We start from the raw sequence: 13163 nt of genomic DNA, 5'->3' as shown, positions 1-13163 counted from the left end.
TTGACATTATGGGGTAATGACTTAAAAATGGCCCAACTCAAACCACAATACAATGGATATGTTGTTATATTTAGCTCTTATTGTTTTATTTGTACTTTACTTTTCTTCCACATATTCTTAAATGTGCCTCTTGCCTGCAGTCAGTATTCTGGGATCTGCTGCCTCAAGTATTTCCTTATTGCCTCTAAAATCTAATACCTTTTCCTTCCCTTCCACAACAAATGCAGGAATATCAAGCTCAAGTAGAAGAAATGAGGTTGATGATGAATCAATTAGAAGAGGACCTTATTTCAGCTCGCAGGCGTAGTGATCTTTATGAATCGGAGTTGAGGGAGTCCCGACTGGCAGCTGAAGAATTCAAACGTAAAGCTACAGAATGTCACAACAAACTGCAAAAGGTAGTTTAGGCTTCATGGGGGTGTGTGTGTCCCCTCCAAAGATCAAGTGGTTTCTACAACTAATACAAAATGTCGTTCAGTTGTAGCCTTGAAATAATGTCATTTATACGTTGTGTAACTGCTTGTGTTTAAATGACTGGATAGAAGGCCAACGTACTACAGCCTTTCCTGAGACTATGATATGTTTTATACTTAAGTTACAGGTTAAAGATCAAGGGAAAAATGAAGCGGGAGAGTTGTATTCCAAGTTGGAGAAGGTATGTTACTTAGTGTCTTGGAATTTGCTTCCTGAGTCTTTCGTATTATGCATAGAAACCAAGAGTGTCTTTGGTTAGTCAGTGCCATGCACAGTCTCACAGTCCTCATTTTTCTTTCTCTTTTTTTTTCCCTTCCCTTCCCTTCCCTTCCCTTCCCTTCCCTTCCCTTCCCTTCCCTTCCCTTCCCTTCCCTTCCCTTCCCTTCCCTTCCCTTCCCTTCCCTTCCCTTCCCTTCCCTTCCCTTCCCTTCCCTTCCCTTCCCTTCCCTTCCCTTCCCTTCCCTTCCCTTCCCTTCCCTTCCCTTCCCTTCCCTTCCCTTCCCTTCCCTTCCCTTCCCTTCCCTTCCCTTCCCTTCCCTTCCCTTCCCTTTTCTCATTTTATTCTGTTTTAATCTTCTTGGTGTGATCACTGCTCTGACTTGATGTAAAGCTGTGTCTGTATATCCTGTTCTTAATGAATTGTGTTCAGTCTGAGTTTGCAGTTAGGTTACTGATACATAGGGGTTTTCTTTATAAATAAAGAATACAAATGAAAAATAAAAAGATTTCTGAGTGTTCTCACACTGAACAAGCTACTTGGTGACCCAAATACAGAATCAGCCAGAAGTTAGTAAAATGGGAATAGCTTTGACAAGTAGCATTTCGGTGTACTGGAATTTATAGGGAGAAACAAACATTTTTGGGAAGTGACTTAAAATAAATATGGTATCTTAAGTAGACAGCATGTTTTCCTTTTTGGATTTAGAACACTCTTTCCTTCCATCTTTTTACTGAACTGTAGATCAACACAGAGCAGCAGGCCAAAATCCAGGAGCTACAGGAAAAGCTGACAAAGGTAATGTCTGGGTGGTGAAAGTGCATTTTTCCACAAGATTTTCCAGTGAAACCTTAATGCAGAGGAGGGATCCACTTTGTTTTATCCTCAAAAATAGAATTAGTCATAGCATGGGGGATGTTAAGGAAAAGGGGGTGGAAACTGGTATCTGAAATCATTGGTGTTTTCAGTATACTTTTGGCTCTTGAGACATGTCAACATGAAGCTGAGTCAGAACTAGAGTAGTGTAGACAAATTCTAGTTTAAAAGGCCAGTTTGGGTATGCTGTATGCAAAGACTGGTCCCTGGCTCCTGAAAAGAGGGTTCACATGTTTTTAGCTCACTAGTAAAATATGTGTTGGACTTGGTTTAGTCTCCCAGTATACTGTTTTAATTGCAAAATCGCCTTCCATTCAGTTATTCATGGTAAAAATGGTGAACGGTAAGGATTCCCAGCAGGATTAAAATCCCTTATCAGTGTAAGCTGAAGGAAGTACACACTATCTGATGCTTGCAGTTGTAGTCAGTCTGTCACTTAAGGTGGCACTGTAAGAACAGTAGGGGAACTTCTCTTCTTGGGATGTTTCAGCAGAAAAGAAATAGTAATTGTAATAATTGACTAAACTTTTCAAACTTGGCACCTGGGGAGAGAGGGCTTTTTCAAGGTTTAGTGATCTAGAATATGAATATGAGGCCAAAACTATGTAGAAACAGTCCTAGTATTTCAAAACAGCCATATTTTAATCTCCTTCTCCTTTCCTCCTTTCATTAATTCAGTCTAAAGCGAACAGGTTGTTCTCCTCATGTTCTAGTAAGAGTTTTTGGTGAGTTCTTCCCAAGAACTTCCACTGAATTTGGGGATAGACTTTACTTTCAGTATAAAGAGACAATTAGAAACTTGCAGTCCAGCAAGACAAACATAGATCCCTTGGATTTTCAGGTTTTTTTGTGAAACGGAAAAGAATGACATAACAGAAGTTAGGATTTGGGTTGCTACATGCATTTAAGATTGTCTTAATTTGAGGCTGCTAAGCCAAAGTTCTGTAGCAGTTTTACTCAGAATGTTGACCACCTCAGGGTTAGGAGCTTTTCACAGGCAAGTTTTTGCACGTGCGTTTTTCTCATAATACCTTCCCCACCTCCCTTTGAACCTTTAGGCTGTGAAAGCCAGCTCAGAGGCAACTGAACTTCTTCAGAATATCCGCCAAGCAAAGGAGAGAGCTGAGAAGGAGTTAGAGAAACTGCAGAATCGGGAAGATTCGAATGAAAGCATGAAGAAGAAATTGCTTGAGGCGGAGGTGAGTACAGAATGTCTATCTAGAGTAAAGTAGCTATTGGGATGTGTCTCAGTTTAGGAACCCTCATGTGGATGACCTTCTGTATTCCTATAGTAACTATTCATGGAAAAGTGATGTTAGACATTAATCCAGTTTTAATTAAAAAGCTTCTATTTCTTTGAAGAAAACTGAGAGCCTTTTTATTTTCAGTGAGGAGTCAATAAAGATGTGGTTAGCATAAGGGATTTGAGGCATGGTGAGGATTTCAAATCTAAAAGACAACCATGTATTGACTGCTTCAGCTAACTTAGAAACTGCTCACTGCTTTATGGTAATGCAGGGTTGGTTAATCTAAATGCAGTTAATAATCGCTCTGCAGGAACGGCGCCATTCTCTGGAGAATCAAGTGAAGAGATTAGAGACTGTGGAACGAAGAGAAAACCGTCTCAAGGAAGATATTCAAACTAAATCTCAACAGATTCAACAGATGGCAGAAAAAATTCTGGTGAGCAGAAGTGAAAATGAAAGATAAAGGGTAAGAGTTTGTGAGAAAGGGGTAGGAAAGGAACAGAAGACAAAATTACACTGAATAACGAGAAGATTGTTGAATGAAAGGATTTGTTTCTTGTACCAGTCATACTGGAGAAAGCTTCAGCACTGAAATTATGCCTGCACCTTTAGTTACAAACTCACTCCTGTACCTTTAGTCTTAATACTACTTGAAACTTCTAGTTTTCTCAGTGGGAGCACTTTTATGTCACTGTAGTATATTTAACTGAATTACCCAATGATTGTTTCAGAAGTAAAACATTCTCAGGACAGGATGCTGCACCAATAAAAATGTTGATTATCTAGCTTTTAAACTAAATTGCAAAGGAATTTAGAGGTCAGATCTATGTGAAACGGTTACATTTCAAAGCAGAGAGAAATTAGTCATCTAAACTGTTCGTCTCCAGAGACAATATTTGTCAGGAATCCGTTTTCACCCACATACCTTCTCTGTTGGCAATTCCTTGTTTCTCTTCTTGTTAAACCTATTAAATCTTTAGAGCGAGTTGGTTTGTCAGTCTACAGAGCCAAGCAGAGGGTGTTTTGAATACTTTTACTTCCCTGGGACAGGAAGTATAACTTTGTAATGGAATAATTAAATTAATATTGTGTTTCTCATGAGCTCTTTTTTGTGTTACCAATATGAGAAGGAAAAAAAGATTAGATTTTATTGGTAGCAATCCTGAGCATAGGCACATCTGAGGAAAGCCAAAATATAATATAGATCTATATATGTATGTATAGAGAAATAGATGAATATAAAAACATATATAAATAACTGTATTTGGAGCCAGCAGATGACCCATACTTGTTCTGGGTAATAGCTGCGTATGTGGACTTTACCATCAGAATGCCTGAATGCTCTCAAGAAAAGGCAGAATCAGTTCCTTAGTAGTGGTGTTTGTTTCAAATTGTTTTGATAACTTGAGTGCATGGTAAGTGGGAGACTGGTTTTACTGGGCACAGAGCCAACTTTATGTTTAGAAATAGTGTAAAACTTTGAATTGTTTCATAAGCCTCTTGTGTGTATTTGGGGATTGTTCCTTAGTTGTGATTACGTTCTCTGTGGAGGCAAAACTGGAGGGGAAAGCAGAAATATCAACTAATTGTTTTACACTGAGGGATATGTTTAGCTCTTCTTATAGATAGTTTCCATGGAGTTCTGACAGAATGTTGGAGACACACAGAAGTATTTTATAAGAAAGTCAAATAGGCGTTGAAGAAATAATTCTACAGAGTCTTTCCTAGTCCTTTGCAGCTCTGCTCTGGGAGCGCAGGGTAGTGGTTTTCTTTGTTTTCTCTTCTACCCTGTTTGTTCCCTCAAGTGGATCTCTTCAAACACGTTTGACTTTTCCTGATATGGAAAGTACAGAAAGGAAGGAAGGGAGGTGAAGATACAGACTTGCATAGAAAATAGGAATTGTTGAGTAAAGGTATTGGTTTCATGTACAGTCATATACCCAAGAAGTACCTGCTGATCTGCCTGTAGAGATTTTCATAACAAGTAAGAAACAAGTTAGAGAAGATACTTATTACTGCTTGAAAGTATAGATAGTTGTTATGGTGCTAATAACAAAGCTAGTGCTACATAGAGAATAGTAAGTGGTAACTGGAATGGTAAGAGATTACCTTTTTAAACCCACAGTGGCTGCTAAGTGCCACTGCAGAAATTGGTGAAGCTTCTGCTACAGTATGAGCAGTCTGATGCTGGTAGCTTTGAAGCTGCTGCTGATCTGGTTGTCTGATTCTCTGCCAGGACCTGAAACGTGTGGGCTTCTGGGGGAGGTGAGTTGTCCCTCTTGTTGCTGGGAGACATATTTCAATTGCAAAAAGCAGCAATCTCCATTCCTTGCAAAAGTGTTGGGTACCAGGCACTGTAGATGACCTACTTTTAGTGAACCTCGTCTTTGAGTCTCGCTTCTGGAAAAAGAGGTCTATTGCAGTTAGTGAATCAAAAAGGTCTTTGTATGTTTTCAAGATGAGGAAGATCAGAAAAGAGAATATGAAAAGAGCGAAAGTAGAAGTATCAGGAAATTTTCCTGTGCTATGCAGTAACAAAGGCAGACAGGAGGGATGCATCCCCAGGCCTGAACTAGTCTATGCAAAAATCAACCCAGTGGTAGAGAATGACAGACCTGGATCTGCCTCTTGGTTTTAAGGAAATTGCTGGAATAGCAAATAGGATGATGAGTGAGCAGAAAGTTCTAAGCTCAACTTTTACGAAGTGTCCTGTTGGAAGGTGATTATAGATATATCCTGAATAATACAGTCAGGCAGCAGAAGTAGCTAACTTCTGAGACAGAAAATCATGTGAGTCCTTGTGGTACATGGCACAAACTATCTGATGTGAAGAGATTAAAACCATTCTGTTCTACCATCCATATTGCATTCTGCACTTTTCATTTTCCAAGCAATTTATAAATAGTTATTCTGACAACATTTGTCTGAGGAATATAGCAAAGTAAATACTATTCCCACTATGAATGTAGAATGAAAAGCACAGACAGCAGTGCCCCATTATTGAGGTCTGCTGTGAGAAAACAAGTGAGAGACCTTGTTAAAAATAGATCTGAACTTCCTGTGATGCTGCTGCAGCTATAGAGAGTTTATAGCTGCATGTTTTCACAAAATGTCCTTGGCCCATCTTTGGGAATATTTTACTGAGAAATGAAGATGCTTACCATGGAAGTAGAAATCTTTGTCTTCAGCAGTGTGCCTGCTGTACTGTAGATGGGTCAGCAGCAAGAAGCAAAGCTCAAGACTGCAGCTCTCTATGTTTTTTTATTACAGCAGTCCTGGCCTTGGGATTTTTGGAGTCTGAAGCCTTGAAAAAGAGAATGAATTAATGTCTGATACCTGTGTAACACATACACCCAGCACCTACTATTTCTTTGTGTCTGAATATGAATCTCTGCTGCTTTTAGGAGCTGGAAGAAAAACATCGTGAGGCTCAAATTGCAGCACAACATCTGGAGTTGCAGCTGAAACAGAAGGAACAATTCTACGAGGAAAAACTCAAAGTAAAAATATCTTCTTAACATCTTCCTACAAGCTTCTGTGGGTAGAATGAGTTCAGGGAAAAAACAGTTGCCTTTAGGCTCTGATTGCTTTGTCTTATGCTTATGTCTATGCCTTATGCTTATGCTTCTGCCTTCTTGCTTACCACTGTTGAAATGTTTAGAGCTTAATGGAATCTGAGTAAGTTTTTCTTCTAGGCCATGCCACTCTACCTTATCTGTCTTTAGCACTGCATTAAAACAGATGGCATTTGAAGTCAGAGCTATAGGAAAGCAATTTTTGATTGTAACTTGACTTTTGCTGACTAAATAATACTTATTTAATGCTGCTGGATCTCAAATACCGAAAGAGCTTTCGGTTCCTACTGATGATTTTCTATGAGTATCCACACAGCCTACCTGCAAGGTTTGAATTCAGCAAATACTAGAGCATTTGTGAAATTCCATTTTCTTGGAACTATAACATCTGCCAAGAAGCCACAGAAGCCACCCACTTTGTTTTTGTCTTTTCCAGGGTAGCATAAGACTTTAACAAACAGAAATAGAATCACAGACACCCCCTAAAATCAGGAGAAACAAACTGGGAAATAGGAGTGTATGCACTGGCTAAGGATTTTTCTAAAGAACCTGCATAATGTCAGCCAGTAAATGCATGTTGTAAGAATCTTTGTTTCTACTAAGCATAATCTGTTTTGAGCAATCTTTATCTAGTACCTTTACTAGGACTTTAATTCTACATTTCAGCATAAATGTGAGAGGATGTAGTATTTACAGGAGAGAAGAAATTTATATTGGAGAAATATGAAGGAAAGAGAAGAAAGAAGGTTTCCTGGCAGACCAGAGCATGTGGTAATCAGTAATGAGAGGAGAGTGATAGAAAACAGGAAGATCAGAGGTAGATGTTGGAAAGTAGAAGTTTTCCATAAAAAAACGAAAAGGGATTGGAAACAGAATTAAAAGACAGAGCCAGTGTATTACAGGGACATATGAGACAAGTTTTAGTAGGAGGAATCAGGAAGCCAGGTGAAAGAGGTTCAAAGGGATGAAAGAGGACATGGGATGTTTGTAATTACAACAGTAAAAAATATGCCACGGTGTCCAGACTTTGTGCCTTTGTCTTTGAAGGAAATGGCCTTCAGTTTAACAACTGATTTAAAGCTCTGCACATACACACATAACCTGCATTTTCAGAAGTATATAACTGTTACTTTAGTCCTGTTCCTAATGACAGGTATTCGTGCCACAAAAAGAAGACTTTTACTTAGGTGTTTGTTTTGGTTTCTCCAACTTAAAGAATTCATGGGGTCTCAGTTGCCTTCTCATGTGTACTTACAGAACCTACAAATTACTTCTCAACCATGTTGGTAGGGCAGCCAAAGAACGTGCACTTCCTTACTTCCTCTACTATACTTAGCAGGGTACAGAGTTCTTCTGTTTTCTTCTGCACAAGGCTGGAACATTTCTTGAACTCAGTTTATATGACTTAAAATAATAATTAAAAACCATCTACAGTATCTTCACATCCTCATAATAATTCCATCATTAAATTCAGTCTTCAAAGATAAACGAGGGAGTGCACTTTTTTGGAGTTTGCTCCTCCATGGATTTCATGCAGTTGCATCTTGGTTTTAATTTTGCTTGAGATATGATCAATTGCTTAAAAAAAAATCTGTCTATCTTGATGATTTTCTTTCTGCTTGCCCTTTGCCCAGTGAAACAGATAGAATTTAGACAAAAGAAATGTCTTCATTTAGGTGTTGGAAAATCAGATGAAGAAAGATCTTGCAGATAAGGAAGCACTTGAGAATATGCTCAGAAGACATGAAGAAGAAGCGCGTGAGAAATGTAAAGTCCTGGCTGAACAGAAGGCGGTATGTGTATTTGAATTGGAAATCAAAGCATTTGAAGAGTAGCTTTCTGAGGCTCTGATTTCAAGCAAGATAATCTTGTTTGAGGTTTTGTAGTGCTGATGAGCTGCTTTGAAGGAAATCCACTGATTAATATTCATTTTTAAAGACATATTTTTTTTAATTCAAGGTTTGTTCAAGAATATTTCCTTCAAAGTAGCCATGTGAATTGCTGTGTAGTGATTGCTTTTGTGTGTTGGTAATAGAATGGTTGCTTTCTCCTAATATTGAAGCAGTAGAAAGCAGCTGTACATAGCTCCAGTAATTGCACCTCTGGTGCTCTTTTGGCCATTTGATAAGTTTTCTTTTTTTTCTTTTTGTTTCTGGAAAAAGTTCAGACTTCTTTTAAACATTGTTTTTATGAATCCTTGTGTTGGGCAGTCTCAAAGGCACATTGCTCTGTTTCAGATGATTAATGCAATGGATTCGAAGATTCGGTCACTGGAGCAGAGAATAGTGGAACTGTCTGAGGCCAATAAACTGGCAGCAAACAGCAGCCTTTTTACCCAGAGGAACATGTAAGTAGAGTAACTGCAATCATACTGGGCACTACTGAGCAGTTCTCAGCCAGATGATCTTAAAGGTCTTTTCCAAACTAAATGATTCTGTGATACTTACTGTAAAAGTGGTTCTTTTTTGCAGGGTTTGCTATGCTCCCTGCTTGTTTTTCAGTGATGCAAAAATACACTTGCTATTCAAAGAGTTGTTGTTCACTCTGTATTTTGTGTTTCCCCAAACATGACTAGGGAAGTTGGTTTGTATTTTCATGTTTATTTCGGAGCCTTCCCTAAGGCTGGTGCTTTTGTGAAGGTTTACCAAGCATGTTAAATGAATACTAATAATTTTAATGTCTAAAATACCTTTGGAGAAGCATGTATTCCTCATTTAAACATACATATTGCTAATAGAATTAGATTTGCTTTCTTGGCTCCTGTGACAGTTATATGATGTTGAAACTGAAAATATTAAACACCTTTATTTCACGAACACAAACATCCTGCCCTGTGGGGTGGGAAGACAAGTAAGAAAACAAGAGGGTTTTTCCATGTTTTTCTATTGCTGATTGCAAGAGTGAGATATTTTGTTACTGAAATGGGCAGGAGTAATGTGAAGTAGGAAATATCCCAGCTTCAGCTTCAGAACGATACTTCATTTTGTTCTCTTCCAAGCCCAGGTAGCTCTTGCTCATCTCTCAGTTGCCTCCTCAGCTTCAGCCTCTCTTTAATTCTTTTCACTGACTGGTGTAACAGCCAGTTCAGTGGTTTTGGGGTATAATACTGGTCAAGATCATCTGTCATGTTAAATCACTGTGTAATCAGCAGTTGTTCTTGTGAATCCTTATTTATTAAACACAGAGGAAATCTTCTGTGTCAGATCTTTTTGTTTGCCTGAACTTTATTTTGCTGTGGACTTCAGCTGAGATTTCTTGTCCTTAAAATGATGTTTTTCCTTCATAAATGACTTGAAGGCATTCTACTTCAAGTATAGGAAACAGCATGGATTAATTGATGTGTCTTACAAATCAGGCTAAAGTAGTATATGCTCTTACTGAGTTAAGAGGTTCATCAACTTTGGTTGCCTGATGAAAGGCTTGCAGTGTCCATCAGCTGCTGGAATGTCAGGTAGTGTCTCTGTGGGAAATGCTTGGATAGATTCATCTATAACATTGAATAGAACCAAGCAAGGATGAATTTTGGCAGAGAGTTGCTTCAGTTTTCTTCCTTTCCAGTGGTTATTATGCCTCCAGATATGTAATGGCTCCAATTTTGTTGTATTTCAACTGTCTGGCAAGTTATGAGCAGCCAAAGCCTGAGCAGCCAAAAATATTCACAGAAATAACAGAGAAATTTAATTGTGTTGCTTTATGCTCCAGATGACCTCCGGTTAATCACCCAGAAAGTTTGTTGAGGCAGCAAAAGCCGTAACTTCAGTCTGAAATAAAACAGAAGTGTTGTCTCAACATGTACCTGGGAAGCACACTCGGGGTCTAGTGTCCCAGTCATTGGTGCTGAACTGTGTGTAAGAACTTAGCTGAGGTAGGTGCATCCTCTGAGAGTAGGGCACCTCACTGAAGATCCATAGAAAACAAGAAAAAAAAAACCATAACGTTTTAGCATATGGCTTAGAACAGAATATTGAGAAGACATATTGTCAAGGAATGTAATTTTGCAGGATTGGTGGAAGGTAGTACAGAAGTAACAACATTTCAAGAGAAAATTGCTTTATTATGTATGCAGATAGCTAATGAATTTGTGCTTATTTTGCGAATTGTGGTGGAGAATATGTATAAATCTGTTGTTGGACTGTAATCCACAAAAGCTACAGCTAATCTGAGCATGTTTGGAGAGGAGAACTAATGATTAAGCCCTTTGGAGGAGAGGGGAACTGTTAGCTCTTGTTCCATCAGGATCTGAGGAAACTAATGATTATCAGGTTCCTGAGAAGACAGCCCAATAAACAGCAGGAAGTGAAGTAATGCCATTTGGCAGTTCTGGCTGGCAACAATCTGTAGAGGTGAATTAAAAACAGAGAAAGGTTGAAAGGATGGTTTTCATGTGATGCGCAGAAACGTGAGTCAGAAAACTGAAGTTCTATTATTAGTTTTGTTAAGTCTTCCTATTTGATCTTGGGCAACCCACATAATTTCTCTGGGATAGGATTAATAACAGCTTAGCTCACAGTGAACTTCTTAAAATATTAATTCATTAATATATGTAGAGCTTTGTGAGACTTCTAAGAAAGCACACAGGCAGAACTTTCCAATGCTTGATAAAATGATTCCAGGAATTGTAAATAATGAAGAAAGACCTTTGCTTCCTTCTTGTTTTTTCTTTTTTAAATGTTTTTATGAGGGTATCCATTCAAGTTCTTATGGTAGTAATTAATTATTGCCAGATCTCATAGTTCTTATGAGCACAAGCAATTTTTTTTGATTGCTCTGTAGTCTGAGACTTTGATCAGAGACAATGAAACTTCACTTCAGTGTAGGTCAAGTTCTAGGTCAATTACAACTTCAAAAATACCCCAACAAAACAACCTACAACACACTACCCTCTCCCCAACCCCTAAGCCATAGTGGTTCTCTTATCTCAAGGAAATACATTGTATGACAGCAATTGCTCTTAGTGTCTTTTCTTTTCCTGTACAGAAAGACATGTAACAAGGAATTGGTGAAATCTGAACTGTATTAATACAACAGTATTGTTGCAGATTGCTCTGTGGCGCATTAACTTTCAGACAAGGCTTTTAGTGCTCTGGGGATATGTTGATGAATGCACTGGTACATGGATCTCTTGCAGACAGGAATGAAGAGTTGCCTTTAATTTCTTTTTTTCTTTTAGTTGAGATGTACAATTTAAGCTAAGAACTTCACTATTCCATTTTATAGGAAACTTGTAGTATATGCTTGCTTACTTCACCCCAGTGAACAGGACATATGCTAAGGACATTTTGGGTTTGTCACTTGTGCTTTTCTCCTATCAGGAAAGCCCAAGAAGAGATGATTTCAGAGCTCAGGCAACAGAAGTTCTACTTGGAAACACAGGCTGGAAAGTTAGAGGCCCAGAATCGAAAACTAGAGGAACAATTGGAGAAGATGAGTCACCAGGATCACACTGACAAGAACCGCCTGCTGGAGTTAGAGACAAGGCTGCGAGAGGTGAAAACTTGGCTTTAACCCTTCCAAACACACTTACTTGGATGCACCCCATTTTGAGCATTATAGTGAGAACTAGAATTAAGTTTTTAGTTCTGTGTGTCGTAAAAAATGGTATTCTAAGGTGTAATTAAAACCATAATTTTAAAACGGCTCATTAAAAGGAGATAAAAGTAAGTACGAAGGATTTGTCATTCTTAGATGTAACAAAATCTGAGCCTTTAGATCATCTTGTTTTCTCTGAACCATGTTTATGGTTTGCTTTACAATATCCTTATAAAGTTATTCAGCTAGAGTGGTTATGGGGTAAAGTGAAAAAGCTATGTGCAATGACCAGCATAACCGTAGAATCTACAGAACAGAAAGCAAAGACCAGAATTGCTATGAGAAAATAGTAGACCTGTTGATTCACACACATTTTTCAGAAGTTTTCTGGAAAGAAAGCCTAACAGTAATATGAAAATAGGATTTTTTTTAAAAGATTTGTGAGCTGTGCTTCAGTTTTAGGTTTGTATCGACTAGTCTGGATTCACTTCACATCTTTTATCTTCTCCAGTCTCAGGCCACTGATTTTCAGCTAAGACTGAAAGCTTGCCTTTAGCTAAGAGGGTTGGACAACCAACACATGTCCTTATATGACCAGAAGTTGGTTTGGACCAGTATAAGATTTGTGGCAGGCTTGTCACGCATCTACAGCACAATAGATTCACTTGAGACAGCAGACAGCCTGAAGAAGGTGCTATGGTTTGGAATTGATTTTGAGCACTGAGATCCGTTCTGTTGCTTGTTTGTTACTTATCCATTTCTGGAAATGACAAGTTTATCCCTGAGTACGCCTCAAGAAAACCTTCAACTGAAGCCATTCACATAACCCCAGAGCCAGATGATCTGGTTGGTTTCTTTAAAAATAATCTGAAAGGAAAATGAAATATGAAAGTCAGTTGCAAAATGTATGTAATGTTTACATACATGTAAAGATAAGTCTTGATGTTTATGCCTAAAGTTTCTCAAATAAAGATTCTTAAACAGTCTCAATTTCAGTGAAGTAAATTCATCACAAGCTACTTCAACGTTTATGCTTTTTATATCAGTGTTTGGTATGTGCTATTTGAGTCACAGCTGGAACTATTCTTGTGCCCTTGTTGTTGTTGTTTCAAAATGCCAGGTTGCTTTTAACCTTTTTCAAAACAAACTGGTAGTTTCTAGGTAGACAGAACTGCCTTGACTTAAGCAATCTGTCAAGATTTGGGATAGACATGGCAATGGCATCTGAAAGTGAGGTCTGAAATG

General features: G+C 38.3%; 1 protein-coding gene across 8 annotated transcripts in view; it reads left to right on the top strand.

Annotated features, from left to right (window-relative positions):
• Positions 1-13163, top strand: part of CIT (citron rho-interacting serine/threonine kinase) — a 73325-nt gene that overhangs the window by 30613 nt on the left and 29549 nt on the right. For 4 of the 8 annotated variants that reach the window (XM_061465830.1, XM_061465826.1, XM_061465829.1 and 1 more), the window contains exons 14-22: positions 228-398; positions 602-655; positions 1436-1489; positions 2626-2766; positions 3125-3250; positions 6219-6314; positions 8066-8182; positions 8627-8736; positions 11702-11876. In XM_061465830.1, coding sequence (XP_061321814.1) covers positions 228-398; positions 602-655; positions 1436-1489; positions 2626-2766; positions 3125-3250; positions 6219-6314; positions 8066-8182; positions 8627-8736; positions 11702-11876 — 1044 coding nt within the window. Of the gene's footprint in view, positions 1-227; positions 399-595; positions 656-1435; positions 1490-2625; positions 2767-3124; positions 3251-6218; positions 6315-8065; positions 8183-8626; positions 8737-11701; positions 11877-13163 lie in introns of all 8 variants that reach the window. The other 4 variants (XM_061465828.1, XM_061465825.1, XM_061465831.1 and 1 more) reach the window with 1 other exon arrangement.

This window comes from Pezoporus flaviventris, unplaced genomic scaffold, assembly GCF_033815535.1.
Source record: "Pezoporus flaviventris isolate CSIRO_AGI_PZ_B2104156 unplaced genomic scaffold, CSIRO_AGI_Pfla_v1 ptg000041l, whole genome shotgun sequence".
NCBI classification, from domain to species: Eukaryota; Metazoa; Chordata; class Aves; order Psittaciformes; family Psittacidae; genus Pezoporus; species Pezoporus flaviventris.
This window is presented reverse-complemented; position numbering and strand designations above follow the sequence as displayed.